At 34.6% G+C, this 24,761-nt stretch overlaps 2 protein-coding genes across 5 annotated transcripts; both read right to left on the bottom strand.

Annotated features, from left to right (window-relative positions):
* Nucleotides 1–104: 104 nt before the first annotated feature.
* Nucleotides 105–3,408, bottom strand: LOC130817319 (uncharacterized protein At1g65710). Of its 2 annotated transcripts, none has more exons than XM_057682953.1 (2): nt 1,893–3,408; nt 105–1,213 (listed from the first exon to the last, which is right to left on the bottom strand). In XM_057682953.1, the coding sequence occupies exons 1-2, from the start codon at nt 3,060–3,062 to the stop codon at nt 311–313; spliced, it is 2,073 nt and encodes a 690-aa protein (XP_057538936.1). In that variant the 5' UTR covers nt 3,063–3,408; the 3' UTR covers nt 105–310. The 2 variants fall into 2 exon arrangements, with proteins under 2 accessions (XP_057538936.1, XP_057538935.1); XM_057682952.1 differs by having other exon boundaries at nt 105–1,216; nt 1,893–3,407.
* Nucleotides 3,409–4,977: 1,569 nt separating this feature from the next.
* LOC130817317 (homeobox-DDT domain protein RLT3) lies at nt 4,978–23,976 on the bottom strand. Of its 3 annotated transcripts, none has more exons than XM_057682948.1 (18): nt 23,697–23,976; nt 22,682–23,050; nt 20,651–20,706; nt 18,384–18,539; nt 18,150–18,272; nt 17,927–17,986; nt 17,622–17,835; nt 17,231–17,331; nt 16,894–16,980; nt 16,608–16,739; nt 16,368–16,508; nt 13,330–13,452; nt 12,766–13,209; nt 10,844–11,260; nt 9,506–10,120; nt 7,391–7,495; nt 7,015–7,222; nt 4,978–5,597 (listed from the first exon to the last, which is right to left on the bottom strand). In XM_057682948.1, the coding sequence occupies exons 1-18, from the start codon at nt 23,818–23,820 to the stop codon at nt 5,548–5,550; spliced, it is 3,525 nt and encodes a 1,174-aa protein (XP_057538931.1). In that variant the 5' UTR covers nt 23,821–23,976; the 3' UTR covers nt 4,978–5,547. The 3 variants fall into 3 exon arrangements, with proteins under 3 accessions (XP_057538931.1, XP_057538932.1, XP_057538933.1); XM_057682949.1 differs by having other exon boundaries at nt 18,153–18,272; XM_057682950.1 differs by lacking the exons at nt 22,682–23,050; nt 23,697–23,976 and adding an exon at nt 20,817–21,194.
* Between the last annotated feature and the right edge of the window lie 785 nt (nt 23,977–24,761).

Raw genomic sequence — 24,761 nt, 5'->3', positions numbered from 1 at the left:
CAAAGTCGATTTCGGTTATACCATTGGATCATTGGGTCTATGTCGGTTTCAATGCAAATTAAACAAATGAACAGTGTAGTAGAACTTACAACTTTTACACTACATTTTTGTAATAAGATGTTTTATTTAGGAAATTGTCAAGTTCATATTACCCTAACCTAAGGGATAGTCTGCCATACCCTAGAGAAACAAATCAAATACAATCTGAAATGTAGCTAAAAGAAAGAGTTGCAAAGTATGCAACTGCTTTACGAACCATATCTAGTCCTAGAGTAGTAAAATCAACACAGAACAAGGTTTTCTAAACAATTTACATCGAACCAGCAACTATTTTTGATGTTGTAATAGTCCCTCTACTCGAAATTGTCCTAGTTCGAGCTGCCCCTTTGCTGAATCTCTTCTCGGATTCATCATTAACCCCATCAGATATTGCATGTTTTTGAAATCCCACAGCACTCGACTCTTGTCGAGTGCTAGACTTAGACGTCCAACAGTCGGTCGATTCAGCTGAATTTGGCTCCCATGTCGAAGAGGAAGCCCAATTCTTATGACTATTTCCGCCCACACTATTACTACCCGATGATTCCTCATCATCGCCCCTCTTCCTTACCGTCACATACTTGTGAAAACTCGGTTCCAGCAAATCATCACCGACTTTTACCTCAGATTCAACAAAAGGGTCTTCGGATTCCAACCTCTTGTTATGAAACGAGAGATTAGATTCTTGTGGGGTTCTAAGATTATTGTTAGTTGTGGCAGAGTTTAGGTCCGCCACAGCTTCAACAATCGAACACGCTTTGCTCACACAAGCAGGCAGTGTAAGAGGTGTGCCAGACTCGTTTGTGTTAGAACTTTTCTTCTGGTGGAAATTCTGAATGTCTTGAAGAAGCAATGAGTTGTAATTGGTAGCGGGATATGGGGTGACAAGCGCCTCAGCGTTGATGTCTAGATCTCGTGATCGCCTTGCAGACCGACTTCTAACCAATGTTTGAGGCAATTTCTCCGTGCTGGTACCTGAGATTACGACTGAAGTCACCACTGCATTACATTCGTTGGCTTCGATTTGCTCTCTCGTGTGATCGCTTGTTTGAGCTGCATTCACTCTGCAGTAATTGGTCTTTGTAACTTCATACCCTTCTGCCCCTCTACTGCCTGTTCTTCTATGATTTCCCTGAGTAGGCAATTTGCCATTGTTTGTGTCACCATACTTGTTCTGCTGCATAACAGTCACAACTATAGTCAGCAAAAACAGCACATCAAAGTTTTTCTAATCTACTTTTAGATTTTCATGCGCACTTATTATTTATGTGAAATTGCACATGAATAATTAGGGAAGGCAAAATGGGCAGGTGAATACGGTATGTCCTCCCCATACCCATACCCACCTAAAATTTTCATATCCACCACCTACCTACTACCCATAACGGGTAAAATTTTCATATCCACATCTGCCCACCAGGATATACCCATCATGGGTATACCCACCTCAGATTCACTCCAAATCGACTTCATCAGTTACAACTTTAATAGTACATCTAAATTTATATAAATTACACAATGTGGGCTATGGGGCGTGGCGAGGCGGGTTGGTATGGACAATGGAGCAGATAAGACCTCATACTCGCCACCTACCTACTACCTATGGCGGTAGAACTTTGCATACTCATACCCACCCACTACCCACCAAAATCATACCCATACCCACTCCAACTGGGGCGAATGCGGTGTGAAACCCGTAAAATTTTAACCATCTGCCATCCTTACACATGAATTTGCTAACAATGATCAATTGATAACAACCTCTTTGGTTTAAGACTGCATACATCCAACTCCCCAATAAATGAAACAAATTAACAACATAGAATTGAAGAACAAAGAAGAGAAGTACAAACCTGAGAAACTGAACTGATAGGCTGCTTAACAACCACAATATCATCCTCAATCTCTTTCCCTTTAAGCACACCCTTCTTATTAGAAAGTGGATGAAACTGAAGTGTATTGATATCAATCTCATTCAAAGGCGTTCTCCGACAAGGCGAAATCTCCACCTTCCTCGATCCATTCCTACTAATCGCGGCCGATTGCTGACCTCCCCCATTCCCATTCCCTCCTTTTGCTGGTGAACGAGCTCGTGCAGGGGATAAAGCCCGAGCAGGGGACTGAGACCGCGGTGAAGCCACATTTCGCTTCACCAAAACCCGCTTCCCATTCCCATCCCCATTCTCATTCTCATTCCCATTCCCATTGATAGCCTTTTCCATTGTCAATGAACTCACAGTTGCAGGAACTGACACTAATTTTGCAGGCCTCCCATTCCCATTCCCATTACAAGCATGATTCATGGGACTATCTGACCTTCTACCAGGAGATCTACTAACCCTTCTTCCATTACTTTGACTCCGCTCTCTACTCCCTGACCTTGTCAACTGTTGATTCTCCCTTTCTCTACTCCTACTTGGTGTTGTCCTCCTTCTGTGGGACCCCCTCGAGTGTCGCCGCCTTGATCTCTCATCATCCTCACAATTCCCATCAATCAATCCCTCATTTCCATTCCCTTTCCTCTTTGAATCATCAACAATTTCATTCTCTTTATCAAAATCAAAACTCCTTTTAGACCCAGAATACCTCCTTCCATGCCCATTCCCATTCCCTTTACCTGAAGAACTTCTACTAAGCCTTCCACATTGAATCAAAATAGCGTCAACTTCTTCCTTCGTGCAACTAGAAGTCCTTACCACTTGCCCATTTGCTGCTGCTGCTAATATGTTCCTCCCGATTTCTTCAGCCTCCCCCGAATTCGATGAATTTGAGACTGACCCATCTGAATCTGAACGCTTATCATTACTTTTCCTGTGATGAATTACAAATACTTCCTTCTTATTGGGTAATAAACCCTCATTTCTTTCTTCTTCTCTCTTATCAATCTTATAATCCTCTTTTGGATTAGGGTTTGTTTCAATCGCAGCAATTTGGTACTTGGTGTTGGTATGTTCTACTTTGGGATTATTTTGTTGGGTTAATGAAACAGAACATGGGTCATTCTTGCTCAAACAACAACCCATCTGAAAAATTAGGAGAAATTAAGTTATTTAGATAAAAAAGATTGTGATTAAAAAGGAAATTAAGGATTAAAACAACATACTTTACTAATAATGAAGAAGAATAATATGAGAGACACAAAGAATAAATTCAGATATATATGGAAGGGAGAGAAAAATTAAAGGCTCAGTTTTCAAGAGATAAACAAGAGGATTTCAAATTTTGGGACAAGGGCGGGCAAATCTGGAAATATAGCCGTTAAAAAGGTGTGTCTGTGGGGTATTTATTTAATTCTGCAATACTGTTCTTGTTTGATACTGTTCTGTTTGGGGCCCTTCCAAATAGTCTTATTTGTTTTTTTGGCAACGGCCAGCTAATTAAGAATAAATTGTGTTGAATAAATTAAAATAAATTAAAATATATAAATGAGATTTAAAGAAAGTGATTAATTATTATCTCAAAATAAAAATAAAGAAAAATAAGTAAGACGAACCAAAATGACAATTAATAAATTAAAATAATAGATTAATTAGACGCAACAGAGATTATAAATAGTAAAAGTGATAAAGTTAAAATCAAAATAGAAATAGATAAATTTATTAAGACGAACAAAAATGAAAATTATGACAAAAAAACGTAATAGTAACCCATTGCTATTATGAGTATGAATATGACCCAACACTTCACTTTTATCTTATTTTTAAATATTTTCAAAAGCATAATAGAAGAGATAATTTAATTGTATGGTATTCCTAAATGTGAATCTTTGTTGTCCAGAATCATTATGCCACATTGATTTAATTTGAATCACATAACGGCTAGGAGTACAACTTGTTTGGATATGGTCATATGGACAAGGGTATGTTTATTCTTAGTCTTGAAAAAAGTCTTACAAACTGAAGGTTGACTGGAGTTGACTGTGTTGCCGAAACACAAGGGGGTTGTGGTGGTGGCAGGGAGGAGATAGGGTTGACGTTGAGGAGGGGAGCTGGGTGGTGGCAAGGAGGTGATGGAGGTTGAGTGATTTTTTTAGACCTTTTTTTAAAAAATTTTAAAGTTATTCACTTATAACAAAATAAATATAAAAAGATTAAAATTTATGAATATTTTTTACGTTATTTATAATAAAATATGAATTTAAAATCAATTTTAGAATAAAATATATACTAAAAAGAATTTTTGCAAATTTAGTATAGTTTTAGAAGTAATTTAATTTAGTACAATAAAAATGAATTTAGAAGTAATTTCAAAAAATATAATAAATAAGTAAATTAAAAATAATGAAATTTGATTAAAAACCAAAATCAAAAAATGAAATAAATAAATTTAATTTAATTAAGATAATACATTAAAAAAAAATAAAAAATACTCCCTCCGTTCTTTTTTAATCTTCCACATTACTATAACGGGTAGTTTTAAAAGTTCTTCCACTTTAGAATACTTTCTATTTTTAGAATGTTTTTATCCCACTTTTACCCCTTAAAACCCCCTCTTTTCTTTTAATGTACCCCTTTTCTTTTATTTATAATTATTTTCTCTCTCATACTTTCAATACAATCATTACTTCACACTACTATTTAATTAAAATAATACCCACTACAAAGTCATACTTCCAATACAATCATTACTTCACACTACTATTTAATTAAAATAATACCCACTACAAAGTCATACTTTCAATACAATCATTACTTCACACTACTATTTAATTAAAATAATACCCACTACAACCCAAAGATTCTATCTTCCTTAATATGTGTGAAAATTCAAAGTGAAAGATCAAAAAAGAACGGAGGAAGTATATTACGTATTCAGGCACGTGCACGCATGTGTACAATTATGTCAAAGAGACAGATGCGTGCACAACTATGCCAGAGCGACAAACTCTACAACTAGCCACGTTAGTAAGTAACTAATATTCAAGTCACCAACAAATGAAAACATGTTATATGAAATTGCTATAGATATGGTCCTTATTACATGTATAGATTCGGGAAAATAAAAAAAATATAAAAAAAAAAGAGATTTATAGATATGCGACTAACAAAATTATGTCATTAGTATTACAATAATGATTATCTATATTAGATATTAATTATACTACTCTTTACTATAATTAACATTATCAATTTATGATCTGCTTCTTCCAGCAGAAAAACTTGATTTCAATTATTTATATATAGAGATGAATTGTTAAGACAAACACTATGATTTCTTAACCTCAAAATTTTGATATGCTTCACGATATTTGTTCTACAACAAATCATGGGTATCGATGCTTCCGAATGCTTTCTAGTGTTTTATCAGCGACGTTTTCAATTCCTCGTCAAAAGTTTCTAACTGTACACTATCACACTGCTCAACCAGACCAAGATATTCGAATAAACGAAACTAAACTTTTCAATCCGAGCTATTATGCCAAGGGCTCTCGTATGAAGATCACGACCTTTCTAGGATAGCATGCCGCCTGTAATGTATTCTAGCAATGTATCGGTATACGTCTCAATGTTAATCAACGGAGATCGGGACTGGAACTGCTGCTGCTGAAGAATTTGGTCCTGAAATAGGTAATTCAAATAAAAACTGAATGAAGCATCAACCAATACAAGATAAAAAATTAAAAATTAAAAAAAAAAAAGAAAAAAAGAAAAAAAGATGAGAAGATAATGGTGTGTTATGCAATGATATGCAATCCTCAAGTATCATCACATCTTGAATGTCATTGCTAGGTCATTGCAACTATAGTACAAAAATGCAGTAATGGTTGTGATCGCGGTGACGACGTGATGATGTGGTAAGTGGTTATTGTAACACCAATATAAGCCGAAAGCATGAGATATCCCTTGAAACAGTGCGACCTTGCTTTTGAATTATGATTGCAACTAATAGCTCGAGTAACTACAGTTTGTTGACTATCAAATCTTGCCTACTTGAAAGCAATTTCATGAATTTTTTCCCTTAGGTACACATGTGACAAGATCCTTGCTGGCTCTCTTCCTCAGGGCAAGAACCCAAGTCCAACACTCCAACATGGCAATATCCCCTTTCCCAAATCCTATCCCCCAGGAACAAGGAGAAGATTTTGAACCCAAGGTGGTGCGCACAAGTGAGGTCAAAGTGCGCTAAAAAGACTCGTGTTGGTGTGCGGCCAATCTAAAGCCTCCATGGTAGTCATTGTCGGTTCGGTAGGGCCGGGTGTTATAATGTTGAACTATATAGTTGGCCATTATCATATGATTCGCTAATCTTCTCTCAAATTGCAAATTGAAAAAATCGAATTATGATCAATATTAGGCTATTTTGAGCGAATTGCAAATTCAAAAAGCAATTTAGTTGGCGAATCATGCTACATTGCTGTCAGTAATTGGTTCATGAAGGTGATTTAATCAAGAATAGCTTCAACATAATTTAGCAGATCAACGCGGAAGGAGGTGAGGAGCTATAAAACTCATTTGCATTCCTAAAGGTTGAGCGAGATCCAAGCAAACATAACTAGGAGGCATTTGCCGAACAAGAGTACAGATTAAATGAAGGATTCTAAATTAGATCTTAAAAATCAAAGCTGATATTGACTTGGATTATGTGCATCAATTTCGTAGGAAAAACATGGATTCCTCCTTTACTTAAGACCCAGGGAGAACCTTCCTATCTTAATCACATTTTTAAGCTTAATATTGAAACATTAAAATGTATTATACCACATAGCCACTTATGAAACTATTCAAGGACAGTGTAACATACTTCGCTAGCTAATTCGTTTTTTGAATTCGCGATTCACTCAAATTTGCCCAATTATAAACCGACCATAATTCGCTTTTTTTGATTCCCAATTTGCAAGGAGATTAGCAAATCATTGTAACACTGTTCAAGGAAGTGCGTATACGTGCATGTGATTACATCCATCCAGAAACCATCAATTGAACTTACGAAAGGAGGAAAAGGCTGACAAATAAATGTACTAGTTAAGAAGCTTACCTTTAGCATCTCCAACTACAATTCCCTCATCCAACTGTGAAGCAATCAAGGCATCCAAATTCACCAGCCAGAGCGCAACAGCCGATGAGGTTTGAGGCATACTTTGAAAGTGCTCAACAAAATCGTCAATTGGAGATTCATTTTTGAGAGTGACCTTGCATTGCGACACCCAATCCAATTTCAACGAATTAACAAAATCAGCTAGAACCTATAATAAAAATAGCAGGAGAAACTATATCAGTAGTGTAAAAAATAATTAGGTTTGAATAGGAGCCTAAACAATGTTGACATAAGAGAAAAAGGAAAAAGGAAAAAAGAAAAACAATAGTAGGCTAGTAGCAAAAGTAGTAGATTGAAAAATAATGAAATAGCTTACATGCAAAAGCTCGTGTAAAGAAGAGGTGCGTTTGAGCCTCTGTAACCAAAGCTTATGAGCAGATCTTTTCCACACCCCAATCAGAGCATCCTCAGGCATAATCAACTGCGAAACCAATGTTAGTTTGGAAGTGGGAAATGAAATATGCTGTTTTATAAGCAAATGAAATTCAGGAACATTTGCAAAAGAAGCCGCTAAATTAGATTAGAAAAAAACTGTATTGATCATTGTAATTTGTGGGGAAAGGAATGAGGAAGAGGTTGAGCAGAAAATATAGATTCAGGCATTCAGCGGAAAGTGCGGAAAAGACATCTCCAAGCACATGTAACATCAAAGAGGGACAAACCATGGATCCCTCCCACCCTTCCCCCTACCCACGCATACAAACAAAAGAGAATCATTAGCCGAGATAAGCTAACAAAGAATCTTGACTAAACATGGCCAAATCCCATCCCATCATTCCTCTCTAACAAATCACCCAAAAATGACGGAAAGCAGGACTACGACCGCCACAATATTTAATGACTTCAAAACTCTTAAAACTCACATAATGACCCAAATGTTCCAAAACGAACAAAAGCCAGACTAGCCCACCTTATCCCGACAATACTAAATAGCCTCTTTGAGAAAGATAAGCATCACAAGAGCAAGATGTCCATCAACCCCACATAAACGAATACATGCGATAAAAATGTATTCTTAACCTTCAAAACGTAAAGGTTTTTCAAGTAGCTGTCACAAAAACAATATCACTTGTATATATAGATCTAGGCTTTATAGTGCATCAGATGAGAGGCTTTGAGAAATGGATTTGGGATTGGCCAAACATAAAGTGACAAGAAAAGGCCGGTCTAAGTGTAAGCCAACCCAATCCTTTTGTGTTGAGATCCCACCAAGAAGATAAAAAATACTTGGGAATTTTTCACCCAAAAACACATAGTAAGTTGGAAGGCTCCCGAACTCACTCAATAATTTCTCCTCGAATGGAAATTCCGTGGAGTTAAATTCAAATTCAGAAGATCACCTTACACTCTGGTCATAATACAGACCAGCCAGAGTATTACCAAAGACATCACACATGCATGCCAAAGGAACTTCAAAGCCAAAGCAGTAGCATCGAACCTATCCCTCATCGATCCTTAACAAGGACATCAATTCAAAAACCTTTCTTGGTCGAATGAGGAAATTTGGAAAGGAGAACTTCAACGCCGAAGCAGCAGCACGCTACCGAACCTATAGCTCATCAATCCTTAACAAGGACATCAATTAAAACCTTCCTTGGTCGGATGAGGAAATTTGGAAAGGAGAACGACAGAAGGAAAAGTGATACTTTCTCCTTATTTGAATGTCATCTTGAATAAGGGGGGAGAGAGTAGGAACAATTGTTTTGCCATACCTTTTTTTATAAACTCACTTCAAGAATTTAGGAGAAGAAATATTCCTTTCCCATCCCCATCTACTTCTGTTTCTCTCTGAATTTCAAATCCAAAGTTCAAACATACTATCAAATTTATAACAATTTTGGATCGAATGTTGCTTCGGGTGAGGGAAGAAAGAAAATCAAGATCTCAATGACGTACCAGAGATCGATGCAGAGCAACAAATATGGAACAAATCCAACACTATAAGACTATTATCACATACTAGTTGAAGTCATCCAATTGACAACAAGCACATCCTGAACATCTAAATCATTTTATAGGTTTGCTTTGTCTTCTCTTTTGAGAGTGAAAAACTCTAAAGGTTGTCTCCAGTGTAGTATGATCCAGCTATCCAATCCAAAAGAAAGACTGATTGACAATATTTATTCAGTAAAAGGACATTAAGTGTTTATTCTTCCGAATTCTAAGCAAATATGAATAAAAACAAAATATGTCAGGTAATGCAACTGCCATTTCAAGCAATACGCATCATAACCTCAGAAACTGATTTCGCCGTGGAAAACAATTAAAAAACCAAATGAATTAGTTATTTCATGTTGCGATTCAGGAATGAAATCTGAGGCATGAGTCATAACTCAACTACTAGGTCAAGTAATATGTTGGCCCAAGACTACTACAGCAACAATTATGCCAAAGCCTTGTCAAATAATATGTTGGAAAAAATTAAACATACCTCAATCATATGGATTGCAGCTTTGAGAGCCTGTAGTTTTGATGGTAGAACTTTATGCATCGAGTAGACATCAGCATCTTCACAGCCCTGACATGTAGCCACGTGGATAGTATATTTTTCTTCAAGATCTAAGTCAAGCTCAAATGTTGTATGGCATATCTTACAATGCCTTTCATCTCGCCAATACAGATCATGACAACTTCCACATCTTATCCACAAATCAAAGAATGACCGCTTTCGATGTCTAACTGCATGAAGATTGGCATAAAATCCATTCCATATCCATGAATCATAGGCTTGGAGGCGTTCATATTTCTGTTTCTGGTCTTCCTTTTTCCCCACTTTGAAAGGCGCAACACAAGATGATGCCAAAGCATTGCATGATGTCTCACTCAATGACAGGCTATCTATTTCAGATCTAGGTGACGGGCTATCTTCATTGATCCTATCTATCTCTGATAGACCAGATTGAGTTGACTGGCTAATGGTAACATCAACTGGTATGCAGCTTGACATTTCTTCGAGAAGCAATTCCATACGCTTCTCCAGCGATGCCAGCAAGTTTGCTTCCCTTCTACCATCATTATTCAAACTGGCCATCAAGCCACATAGAGCCTGCAACCAAATTTAGAATAAATATATTTGTGACATTGAAGCAAAGGGAAAAGGAGAAAATGCAACTTTTAAAGAATATTTTCCCTAAAAACCAAAATACAGACTTATTTCCCATTTAACTCTACGCCCAAGTCCCCAATACTTAATTCACAATATATATTTCTCAAAAATACCGCTAACTCTTAGTTGCCAAAAGACAAGATTAAAAAAGAAAACCCTAAGTAAAATTAGCTGTTTATTCTTTTATTTATTAGATTTTTAAAGAAGTGAAAATTAAAAATTTAAGTTGACCATTAGTTTTGTTGTAGGGAATTTCCAATGTTTATGCAAGTTTGACAGGCTTTACATGCATTGCATTTGTATGATTTAGTAACCTCTACTTCCAAGTAACGGTTTTCTGTTTAAATTTTTCAATATTAATTTAGTTTAACTTCTTACGTTAATTCACACCAAAAAGCCAAATGGTTAACAAAAAGTTTGTGAGTCCCTTTACGCAAAAGTTGTCAGTTCGAGATTTTCTGGAAAGACAAACTGCTAACTTAGTGCAGTTTTCTAGTGAGAAAAAAATATATATTTTCGCGAGTACCATTTTACGTGGACGGTATGCTGGAAAATGGAATGAATGTTTGCAAGGATGTAAAATGGGAATCAAGTTTTCCTTTAGCATTAATTAGGGAAAAAATTCACTTTGTTAAAAGTATATATAATACAGAGAATCCTCACCTCTTCATTATCAATCACTTGCCACTGACCATCTTCAGAAGACTCAAAATAAACTCGCTTATGTCCAGGATCATTGGCATCACAAGGACCCAAGAAGAGCCAGTATCGGTTATGTCTCCGATCAGAACCCAGAAAAATAGACTGAACTGGATGTAAATAATCTCCATGTCCTGCACCATTTGAACTTGTTTTCTCGCCAGAATATTTATCCTGCTCACACATCTTTGATAGCACCACTGATGAATCGATAGGACAGTTTTCTGTCGACCGAAACCTGTTTTCTACACCACGAGTTTCTCTATCACTACAAAACGAGGAAAACATGCCATGTTGCCTTACATTTGATGGCTTAATTTTTCCCCCAGATAGGTGTTGATAAATACTGGGAACGGATTCTCCAAGTGCTGTTAATGGATCCTACAAAAATTTCTAGATTTAAGTAAAAAGCAAAATAATACTAAGCAGCTACCAGCAATATAAACCCAACATACATCATTGTCAACTAGACACCTACTGCCCAAGGCAAAAGAATCTTAGATCACAATTTCCAAAAGATATAAGCAACTTTTGGCTTCCCGGGATTTACATCAGGTTGGAGTATGGAAACTGGGTAAGTGATGTATCCGGTTAACATAATCCATAAAAAAGTCAAACCACAATAACAAATTTACTTAAACACTTAGAGAATGTTGAATTTCCACAAATGATCAACCATGCACACACACGATTATCTAAACACTCAGAAAAAGCAGGTTTCCAATAAGAAAAATCAAAAATAATGAAATGTTTCACCATAAACATATGTAGTTTCATTATGGCCACTATGATTGACACGAGCACCATGAAAAAACTCTTCTAAGTTCTATCTATTGACAGGATTGCTGTTCCAAAAGCAGTCATTTGATCTCACAACTTATTGTGAGTACCAACTATCTAGCTGATGCCTTTCAGTCAACAGTTTCTGGAAAGAAAATGAAATAAAGCACAGATAAAGAACAGAGAGCAGACACAGAGGTATACAATCAAAGATACCCACACAACAATGATTACTCAGTCTGCTACAGAATTGGTTATATTATACTCAAATTTCAACTGACATCAAGCATGCAAACTCAGTCAGGAATTAAAAAACAACATTCAATGCTGTTTTGACTTTAAGAATAAGAATTTATATATTGCGATTTGGACAAAAGAATCAGCTAAAATGACTTGCATTTTGTCTTGCAGAGAGTTTTAGTTGAAAAACATTTTAAGGTATGCTTTCCTCACTCATTTAATCACACTTTTAATTCTTGCAAAGAAGGTTCCTAATTTGAAGTTCCTGCCTGGGAAAAAATTTCTCAAATGGTAGTCTGAGAGCATTAAAACCGACTTCCTACACTGAAGCAAATTCAAGACTGTCCAGACATACATGTGTAAACACAACCCAGACCCTTCAGAAGATGGTAGTGGTAAAAAGTTTAAAATGTAAGAGAAAGAATATAAACAAAATGCTAAAAGAAACTCATACCAACCATGCTTTCGAAAGGAGATCTCTGATACTTTGCCCATAGTGGGGCAAAAATGTAGGAGCAAGAGTAAAGACAAAGAAATGCATGATGAAACTTATGCCATGAACTTGAAGATCACAATATCAACAAACATCAAGGTGTGCCGATGTCTATCCGTTAGGAGTGAAATCATAAAATAGATACCACTTATTTCCTTTATAGCCCAAAATTCTGAACTTCTTCACCCCCACAAAAAAAATATTCCTCTCACTAAAAACTTAAGGTGTTCTTTTGGGATGGGGTGGGATGAGGTGGGAGAGGGGACATGTGGATGGTTGGTATTATGATAAGGAAAAATACTCACAAAAGACATGAAAAGCATGAAGAATGAAGCCTAGAAGTATGCTTCATATAAAAGTCACTACAATTTACCTCCATTCGAATGCTGGATACAGCACCAACGAGATCAATAAGAGCCAGTAAAGCTTTCAGCTTCTCCTCAATGCTTAGGTCAGAATATTCTCCTTCCATGAGACCTAAAAGCCATGATTCCCCAGGATGACTTTCATCGATAACAGAGGAAAGACTCAATGAATTTACAGGAGACTGATTTTCCTTATCAGGCTTTGAAGAAGAATTTCCAGAGTCACAGTCAACAATAGTACTATGAATACTGGAAACCCTGGAGTCATCATAAATGCTGCTACAGTCTTCATCATCCGACAGAGCATCATCATATTTCTTTGTGATAGAAGTTAAACGCAGACGGTATGCAGATGAAGAGATTTTTTCAAATAATGTAATATCACCAGCTAATATTAAGCAAATCGAATCTTCAAGTTCTCCACTTGTTTTTCCAAGATTCAAGTCTACGATCTTCAAGAAAACACAGTTTCACCATTAAGTAGATAAAACGAAATATTGCATTATCGAAAGAAACAACATACTTGTATTAACACATCAGCCCAAAGAAGGCTCATTTAAACAGAAACTGACCTGTGAAGCTTTTGACAATTCAGCAACTGTTATCCCCTTATTCCCATTCTCACACAAAATGCCAAAAACTTCACCCTTCAATGAACCAGGGCGCAATCCATATTTGGTCATATGATCTGCTTCCTGGGAGAAATATGTAGATGTCAATTATAATGCATTGATTCCACAACACAAATGCATATAGATAAGTAACAGGAGTACCAGAGATTTGCTTGCGATAAACAACCAAAGATAAATAAAATACGTAAACTAAGCGTAGCTTTCCGCAATTAAATAATTTTACTACTATTGAAAACAGTTTGAAAGATGTTTATAATTATATGCTTATGCCGTGTACTTGAATAAAGCATCAAATGAAGCATGCAGCTAATGACAATTTCAATCAGTTCAAATTATTTAAGCCTCACTTTCATCAGAATATATGATTCTGTAATAAAAAAAGAAGTAAAGCATAATTTATCATCTAGATTTGGCAAATGTACAATAAAAGACATGGAGTCTTGTATATCTTCAATAATATTCTCTTAATTCTTTACAAAGATCCCTCCTATGAGGGGATTTCTATTTTTAACTACTGCTACATATGCAGACTCAAAGTTCTTTGTTTGCATCACTTGCAATGAAAATACCACAAAAGAGAGAGTCAACACTTGAAAAACTTACAAATCTAGGCTACAGAAATGTCTTAGAAAACAAAAATAACGCAAAAAAAAAAAAAAAAAAAAAAAAAAAAAAAATAGACTACATGTGGAATATCAAAAATTTACACCAAAGGGAAAATTTATACACATCAGAATCAATAAGTAATTGAAGACCATTTGGCAAAGTGGATAAAGAACAGCTAACTGCTAAGAATATTTGGATCTAATAATACCCTACAAATTCTAGCTCTCTCCCCACAATTCAAGCCTTAATGCATACAGAAAGGCAGGAAAAAATAAGTTTGCCACAAGCAAAATCTTGTCATATAATATTATGGAAAATTTTCCAAGATAATTTTATCATAAGAATCCAAGTATCCAACAATCTCTTCCAATTTTTATTTAGGTTTAAAGACATCATCCAAACTCATGCTCAAAAACAATATAATGGGACCAGTCAAAAATAGAAAAACATGAAGTTCAAAGGGGAATGTAAAACTAGTATGTACACCAAACGGAATAAGTACCATGACAGTTACATAAGCAGTGTCACTGTGTCACATAATACCATGTATGATGAGGCAATAAATCTAAAAGAACTCCCAGAAATCAGGAAAGGTAAGCTTACTCAAATCAACCAAAGTGGAAAAGAAGCCTAACCCTCTCATGTGACACTTGTCCTCAGAATAGAAAGACCCTCAATAGTCAAACCCTCATCAGCAACCCAACATAGTAGTTGGGTGTATTCATCACTAATTGAGAATAAGGCTGATGTGTTCTTGGGATCAATCTAAGAGCTTTACTACGGAGTCCAAGATATGAAAAGACAAGCATCAACACGGCCCCGAGGGAATCAGATAAAGTTTTATATCTAGTGATTTTACTTTAAATATATATATTATTTCTATATTAAGTATTATTTTTATTTCTGCAGTCATAGGTTTCATGGTTTTGCCTACGCCCTTACAATGGTAGATTTACATGAAACAATTTAAAATTATGTAGGAATAAGGGTTTATCATGTGAACTTGGTTCCAACTAATGCATCGAGCAGAGTTTTGCACATTAGTGTCGAGGAGTCCTAGCATACGTCAAGTTGTGTAGAGTAGTAATCTTGTGTGTATACGAGTCTTTACGTGGTAGGACTTACGTAGGACGGTAGGAGTAAGACTGGTGCCTGCATATAATGTATAAAGGAGTAGGAGCCTTGCTAGTAAGGGTCCTATACCATCTAGGTTGTTATCTTGTTATTCAGTTATCCTTTACTTTACTATAAATACTAGTAAGTACATGTACAATGCACGATGAGTCAATGATGACAATTTTTCTAAACTAAGTCTAAAAATAAAAATAAAAATATTTTAACATTTAATTGTTATTCTCCAAATCAGAATCAATATATAACTAAGCATTTGTTGCTTCAAAATAAATATTGGTTACACTGTATATTGTAGTTGAACTTTACTTATATTCTTAATATTTCTATACATTATTTACGGTTCACCACTTAGCAACACACTGTAAACAATTGTGTTTATGTCAAAAACTTGCTATCAATTTTTTTATTGACATATTCTTTTAATAAAGTGAAACAAACAATAACGACAAAGGACTAGGCTATCAATTAGTTGCATCTAAATCTTCTAGAGCACGATAAATAACAATTGATCATTTGTAGATTTATTCTTTTAGTTTTTTTAAAAAAATTAGTGTTTATTTACCGTTTCCTTAGTGCTTCAAATTGAAATTATAACAATAATTATACCTATTAAAAAATGATTTGAATCAAAATTTTATTTTTTGATTGTAGATATATAATTCTAACATGAAGTTCGATATTCTCATGTATTTAATGAATTATTTACATTTAATTTTCAATTTTTATTTTATGAAAAAATACAGTTAATTATGCAATTAATGACATCATCTTTGTTTTTTTAAAGAAATTTTTTTATGAGAAAATGACATGTATGTAATTTTGTTAAGCGATATCAACAGTGTTTTTTTTAGTATTATTAATTATAGACAAAGGTTCTCACCAATATATACAAAGTATTTGTGAGTACTTTAACAGTTCAATCATTGTCTAAATAATTAGGAGTGCTAAGTTAAGGAGCAAAACTTCAAAAAGGATTCACGAGTGTTTTAGAGGAAAAGAGTGTTTGCACTTTAACCAAGAGTGGACAAGTGGCAACGGTAGACTAAATTATAATTTCAAAAGTGGCGTCTAATAGTCTCATATTCCATATCAATACCTTTAGGGGTCACGATACACCTCAAAGACAATCAAATGTACTAACAATATAAATATTTCACTTCAACATCAAATACAAAACATTAGCAATTGTAAACAATTTGAATTCATAACTTTTTTTATTATAAATCAAAAGCACTAACCTTGGAAAGGCCTTTTTTACTTTGATTACCATCTTTCAATCCAAAGCCAGCTGCAATCAGGACTTGTCGCAATATCTCAGTCCATGTCAGCGGGTTTAGAGATTTCTTCCAAAAGTCCACTATAAAAGTTTGTGTCTCAGCCTGTCAGATAACCCATGAACAAGATATTACCTAAATTTTCAGTTACATTCAAAGTGCACATCATGCTAGAAAAGCATTTATTTGAAAAATTAGGCCAACCTTGTGAAGCAAATTCAGAAACCTGCCATTTTTATTTGAATGAATGGAATGTCCATTAGACATCTCCTTTTGAATATCAGACAGCAAAAAACCAAGAAGGCATACATGCAATTTCCCCAATAATGAGGAATCCTGAAAGGAATTAAGGGGTTAAAAAAATTTCAATCTCTCAACTTAGGAAATTTAGGAGAAACCGAGAAAGAGAAAGTAACATCAAGAGCGTTTATTTAGTAATAATAAGAAAAGTAGAAGAAGAAGTGGCTCAAAAGAAACTAGAGCAACTCACCTTATCGTGAAAAGCCATTGCAAGCTCATCAAGTGTAAATGGACAAAGATCGAGTACTACAGCATAAGTATACAAAAATTGGAAAACCTGTTCAAAGACGCAATATTCAGCACAAGCTCAAGATATCTGATGCAGAAGTCAAGCAAATATCACAACATTCTTTTTCTCATTAAAGATATAGAGTACATAAATAAATTTTAACGTAAGCATATAGGCATTCAAGTTAAATCAAATTCATTTTAGTGAAAAAGAAGTGTAACGTGCAACTTGTATGTGCCTAAGGTGGTTGGCATCAAAATTGGTATTGACGAGGAAAAACAATTGATTGAGACATTACCTTGAAAATCTTCTTCTCAAGGTCCCAGGAAGAGTTCCAAGGGTGAATGTCGAGTGGCTTTCTCATTCTAACAGAATCAGGGGGAAACTTTGGCAAAAGACCTGCTTTTACAACAAAATATTGATAGTTATAATGGAAGGTAGAGCGGAGTCTTTTGTGAGACGGTAGTATAAAGAGTTTCTCACTTGAACTTGACGAAATGACTAAGAACAATGTACAAGCATCACTAAAACATGAGAATCAAAAAGTTAGCAAAGAATTAGGATGGAACGAGCAGGTGGTTTAAAGTTTAAACAAATCAAGGTGAAAATCATCTTGGATAACCCCAAAGTATAGACATAGGAAGCAAGCAACCAGTTTTCAAAATTCAAGCAAAAAAATAGAAACAAACCTTTGCAAAGGGAACAGCCATAGTTTCCAGCAGCAGCAAAATGACCGCCACAAGTCAGTGGATTTGAACCTGCTTGGAGCTCCCTCAGCTCAAGCTCTTCATCATCAACAAGCATAGGAAACAAACAGAGATTATCATCACAGCTCACTAAATTTAAAGCAATTTTGCAACAACTTCTGCGTGCTTTCTGATTTTCATCCCGTCTAGTTTCCACCTGATACACACCACGATAATTAAGAATTTAAGATAGTCCTTTCTAATAATTCCAGTATTAAATTGTTCCATAAAAAATCCAACAGTTTTACCTTCCTCTGTCGAGAAAGAGGCTTCCTTTTCTCCTGCATTTTCTTCCCCGACTTCCTCAACTGCTTTCACAAAGTAAAAGAGAGTAAATAAAAGAAACTAACGTCCCGTGAAACTAAAAAATTAAAGCTTCAAAGAATTTCTTGAGTATATGCCATATGCCACAGAAATTAAATGATGTGACACTTGACAGTTTATTTTTTGAAAGCTAGACATATCACATACAACCGTAGGCTTTTTCCTCTGTCTATTCCTCTTGGAATTGCTCTTTGACAGTTGTGAAGCATTCATAAATCCTTTTCCCTTGCCATGACGCTTAGCTGGATCATTGCTTTTACCAGGAAGAATCTATACGCAGAAATGGGCAACCAAAGGAATATCAGAACACTTACAAGGAAAAAACACCATAATGCCATTCATAATTCATTTACCAAGCAAGAAATTGACATGTTCCAGTACCTTCTCTCTTTGGAATGCTCCAACATTATCTTGGAAAGAAGCACGAGAATTCACCAGCTGCCAGACTGACATTAAACCTTTCCCTTTTCCATGCTTCTTCAAGGGAGTTTTCATTTGAATCTGCTGCTCAGAGTCCAAGATGGTCGTCTTTGTTACCTATTCATGAAGTCAGTCAATATTTGAAAGTGGAGTCTAGGGTTTTCTCAATTTATGTAGATTGAATTTGGAGGTCTGGAAGGGTTATGGACTATGGAGGAAAAGTGCAGCAATAATTCAATGCTTCAATGGTAATTTATTGTGTACATGATTGGTACAGTATTCATGTATTTTTCAAAGTCACCTTATCGGTATTCCTATTGTCCGACAGGTAACTTTTTTTAGTTTACTTGTTGGCTGATAAAGCTGAAGACACTACCATCTCTACAAGAATAGAATTTCAAGGAAGGCCTTTCCTAAAATCTATCTAATAGTCTCTTTCAAAGCCATATCCATCCTGGACAGTTTGAGCTTTGCATTGGTTTCTATTCCAAACCTTCTATTGTTTCATGCGTGACTTAGACAAAAAAAAAATAATAAAAAAAAAGCTAAACTTTACTTAACTTTGGGGTCATCTAGTAATCCGTTTATTGCCTTATTATGCTTATGAGGAAATTAAAGAGGTTATTTGGTCTTCCACCTTGTTTGGATCAAATAAGGAAGAGCCCTTGGTATATACTATTTAAGCATAGTTGCTTTGCATAAATTGCACCCGCGGTTCATGTGAACTTTGCAGTCCAAGTCTTCTTTCCATATGTTATTGTAGGACTCTCAGTAAGAGTAGAAGTAGGGGCAAGAGTAAGAATTGATTTCCTAAACTTAATGAAATTGTAAGGATGATACCTTGCCTATTGATATTTTGCAATTGCATCATGAATAAGCTAATATGCTTATGAATGTTCAACGAGTTTGCTTTAAGGGAGCTATAATGTGTTCTAAGAGGATTACAAAGTCTTTGCAAAAACTACTTTATTCAATGTGTTTGATGAAGGAACCTAACCTTAAGCAAGTTTAAGCTAATACATCACTTAATAGGCTATTAAAAACCACCTAAAAATTCATTGACTCCATAAAATGCAAGGTTGAATTTAAGAGAAAATAAATTGCATTAATATTTAGAAAAACCTTTTAAAATCTAATTTTTTTTTTAGAGAAAAAATGGATTTTTGTAAATTCTTCACCACAAGGATCACCTTTATCTTTATAAATAATAACAGTAGTTTTACTATCCAATTATAGAGATTCAAAGTTATTAGACATGAAGTTGCAATAGTTGTTCCCGTGTGGAGCAGCTTGCCCACTTATAATGTACTCTCTGTTTTCTTAGAACATATTTTCTAACAAGGCGGACTTATGTATGCACTGGATTCATGCCCTAGATTCCAAAACATCAAAGAGGTCAAAGTCCCATCACTATAACTGAATGTTGAAAAACATTAATGGACCAAGTAGGTGGGTGGAATAGGGTATTTAGCAAGGTTGTAATTTATTAAGTATTAAGCATATGTATCGGTTGTCACAAGGTTCTAAAGTCTCTAAGGAGGAGACTGATTTGCATTAAAGGCCACTACAAAGAGTTTTTATATCATTTTGCAATTTCTAACATGAAAATACCATTGCCTCAACGACAAGTAGCTCCAGGGTTTACGGAGGTGAAATGTACCATGTATGCAACCACACCCGTGTAATAAGAGAAAGGTTGTTTCTGATTGTCCTTTGATTGCAAACATCACTCGTTGTTTCAGAAAAATAAAAAGCATAAATGATTTAATAGGTCATTTTATTACAATTCATTAACATTTGAAGCCAAAAAATTAAGAATCTTTGGCTCCACTGATATTGGACAATTTGGTGGCATATTCTTTGTAACGCTTAATGGAATCAATGTGATTTAGTCATGAGCACATTTTTTTTACACGACAATAGCAGAGAGCAATGGGTTTCTATTACAAGGATGTGGAAGATAGTTCAGTTCTATTGCCACTTGTAATATAATTCCTGGAATTTGTCTTTTTATGTCATAGTACCCAAACATGGAGCGCAGTTAAGTTGGTTTTTGTGGTTTTGATATCTCATGTATATTGAAATATATATTTTATCCATAAACATTTAATTTTCAAAGAAAAAAGCATATTTACTTGTTCTCAACAAAAAACTAAAATAAAATGAAACGTCAAGCGACAGAATATGCCATGATTACTTTTCTTTGATTAAGTACATTATGCCTTTACCTTCCTCCTTTTAGATCCTCTCTCTTCTTGACTTGCAACCAAACGGTATTTATTATCTGGTCAGCATTGCAAAGTAAAATAAAAGATTAACATCAAGGAGAACAATGATGGAACTAAGAAATTGAAAAAAATAAAAAAACATTTAAAATCAATAAACTTCATTTACTTGAGTGAGATTACGTGAATGAGCGTGAAAAACCATAGCAACTTCTGAATAAGCCAAACTGCTACTAGATTTACAATGAGAGTAATGATTGCAGTTATACAATTTATCTCTTTCCAAACATTTTCCTCTTAAAAAGAATTGCTAAAGTCCACTGATCGGTAGGCAAAACCATAAAAGCCATCAACACTTGACAATAATAGGATAAGTAACCCGGCTACAGTGTTATCTAAGCTTGCAAGGTTTCCATATGAACATTTCGCGTTATCATTTTCAAATAAAATGGATATGAAGGATGAGATTTTGCAGATTAAGGAGTCAAACTAGAGCTATTCATGGAGCCAGGAATTGAGGATCAAAAAGTAGCACACATCCAAAAGCTTTACTTTCCTACTTCAAGACAGTGCCAAATGCCAAGGGATTTTAGTTGTAAAATGTGCAAGGCGCAGAAGCTGTGCCACTTGCGCCACGCCTAGCCAGGTGCCTCGTGCACCTACAGCACAAGAGGCGCACATGGGATTTTCATAAATATATAATTATAAAAAGAGAATTTGAAAAAAAAGAAAAAAAAAAAAAAAAAAAGGTTTTGCCTTGTCTGTGCAATCTTGAGTGATCTTGCCATAGCCTAGCTTTACCCGTTTGGAGGTGTTACTTTATGACTTGTGCCTAACGGCCTTAGGCACAACTTTTAAAGCTAGGGGCACCATCCATTTATAAAATAAGGCTACAAAAAAAAACCGTGCATCTATGATCTATCGATCTACCGACATAATGTAGAATCAACCTCACCATTGTATATGGCCTCACTTATTAACTTCACATGACCTCCCTCCCCCACCACCACCACTCCTGTTGTATTAAAATTTCAGTAGCCCAGCATTTTTCTGTAAGGTCAACGAGTCCAGCTAAAATGATCATATAATAAAGTCAACAAACCAAATTTCCAATTATACCTCAAAAGACAAGATAGCCTGCAGCATTTTGTGCACAAATTGGGTTATGTTTGTTCTGTTTTAACTTGGACACTGGCACAAGTATGAAGAACAAATACCCTAGACTAAAAATTTTGAACACAACAAGAATGTAAAAATTGGGCAGAGTCACATAGACACTCCATATATGCAATATATAGTATTTAAGTTACAAAATTAATAATAGACACCATGAACATCACCAGAAATGACTGTCATTAAATAAAAATCAAACCCTGTTATCTGGAGATTTTTAGATTGGGAAAAATCACTTAAGGGAGGTTCACTCTCACATTATATAGCGGGTGGTTTTAGACTGGTGGCCTACATAGATAACTAAAAGGTTGCATATTCTAGGAGAGTGAAGATTTACCCCAAAGGAGGCAAAAGGCAACCTCTGACAAGCTTTTATAACCAATCAAGCAAAGTGAATTCATGAAAATTGGATGAGCTTTATTTAAAAACGGCTAGTCTCTTGAGAGACGTATCTCAAGCCTAGTCAATTAATACCTACTTACTGTATTCTTAATACCTACTTACCGTATTCTTAATGCCTACTTACATTATCCTTAATGCTTACTTACCATATCTTTAATGCCTACTTTCAATATCTTAAATGTCTACTTATCTTAATGCCTACTTACAATATTTTAAAAAATATATAATGGACCGGTCCAATTAGAGATAGTCTCTCAAAGAGACCGTCTCTCGCAAGAATTTGTGTTAAAAAAAATATTAAACCCTTACCAAGAACCCAAGCAATGAAATATATGCAAAAAAGAAAAAAAAATAGTATCAAAGGCATAGGCCACAAATAAAGATCATCAAATGATGATCCTAGAGAAGAGAAAATGTGAAGTTTAAAATTAATATAACTTCCAATAGCAAAAGTCACACCTGTAATATCAATGCGACCACAACATGATGTATTAGGAAGAACATCAAACTCCACACCAAGAGGAGGACCGTCTTTCCTAAATATCTTCTTAAATATATAATTCGAAGAATACAGCATATCTTGCACAGGAACAGGTGTTCTTATACAGTTTTCGTGCTCCCCTTTCTCAAAACTAGATAAATCCTTAGTCAGTTTACTTTTTCTCCCTTTCGCTGTCTTCCGTGCAGACACATTTACTCCAGTAGTTTTATCAGCATCACGCTTGTCTCTTCGATGCCGGTCAACAAACCATCTTTTAACCTGCTCATAAGTTAAACCTAAAGCCATAGCATAATCCTCCAGTCTACTCTCTGTTGGATTCTTATCATCTGTTAAACAAATGACCAAAACAATCATTACATCACTAATCCCTTATTAATTTCTCAATAATCAACTAAAACAGTGATCAATAGCCAAATAAAAGTATATAATTACCCATCACAAATATAACCAATAACATAACAGCAACCAATTTCTACTATCCACCCAAAGGGGCGAATCCATGATACTAGTATAGGTTGTGCCAAACACTTATCTCTGCATCTTATTAAACCAACTCGGCAACCATTTTTTCTAGTTGTATATTACACAGTTTAATATTAGTAAGCTGCATGGGCTAGCTAGGGCCTAGATTCTCCCGACCCAAACCTCCAAATTGAGCACAAATTTAGCATTGAATATTGATTTCTATACATCACATTAACTAAAAACAATTAATCGCTTATTCACAAAAATACCCACCAACAGTTTCTTAGTTACCAATTGAATTCAGAAATGGGTTTTACAAATAACTATAAATACAGCCAAATTGAATGAATGTAACACCAAAACAGAAACAAAAATCATCAAATTCATTTTTTATGAACTACCCAAGAGACAGGAATGAGTATCAAACTAGCAATTAAAAACCCCAAAATGAAAAATCAAAAATGAATTAAGAAATAAGAAATTGAAGATAAATAGTAGAAAATTTACCTGAGTATAAATTCTCGAGAGTATTGAGCTGAAGAGGAGTCTTCCTTAGCAAATCACAACAGTCAAAAGGAGTGGTGGTGGTGGTAGGAGAGAGATAAAGAGGTCGTTGCGGATGAGAAGCCATGAATTTGAAGAAGTATACGATAATGGTGAAAAGTGAAGTAGTGTCAACTGTATAGATTCATTTCATATGATAAAATGGCCATTTTCAAGGGCAATTTGAAGGTGATGAGGTTGCTGAATTTGTTTAGGGTTTAGGGGTTTGTGGGAAGGGTTTTACGTCATCTTTAAACCAAGAATTTGATATAAAAATATCTTTTTATTTTTTTATATTTAACAAACAAATATCTTCGTTTTATCTATTCTACTTTCTAACTTGTAATTTTGCTAATAAAACAATGAAAAAATTAAAATATATGGATGAAACTAAAAAAGAATTTTAATATATTAAAAGATTAAAATAGGGTAAATAATCTATAATTATTACTAAAATAAAATATTACTGAGATCATCATTATAGGAAATTATTTACGTGATATTTTCTAACAAAAGTTTTCTCTTTATAATTCAATGAAGATGTCATAGTTATTATGACTAATATTTATATCTTTGACTAATACTTTCTAATTATGATTTTTTATATGTTGGTTCAAATCATTTAATTAGTATTATTTGCTAATAGTATTTTATTTTTTTCAATTATTTATAAATCTTTTCAATTTTATAATACAAAAGTTATTTCATAAAATTTTAATTTCTTATGTCAAAAAATTTAACATAGTCGTGCATTGCACGGGCACTACCTAGTTAGTAATAAATTAATCTTTGCTTGATCTGCTAAAAATTAATTACCTATTATTTATTTTTAATTAAACTCACCTATTAGGTATATTTGCTAAAAATAAATCAACCTTTATTTATAACATCTTCAAAGCTTTTTTATAAACTAATAATTAGGAATAAATAATAATTGGGTTTATTTTAAGCAATTACAATAAATATATGAGTTTATTTATAAATAAATAATAGTTGGATTTTTTTCGGCGAATCAAGCAAAGGATAGTT

Source organism: Amaranthus tricolor, chromosome 7 (genome assembly GCF_026212465.1).
Source record: "Amaranthus tricolor cultivar Red isolate AtriRed21 chromosome 7, ASM2621246v1, whole genome shotgun sequence".
Classification (NCBI taxonomy): Eukaryota; Viridiplantae; Streptophyta; class Magnoliopsida; order Caryophyllales; family Amaranthaceae; genus Amaranthus; species Amaranthus tricolor.
The sequence above is the reverse complement of the archived record's forward strand: the minus strand, read 5'-3'. Positions and strand labels throughout refer to the sequence as shown.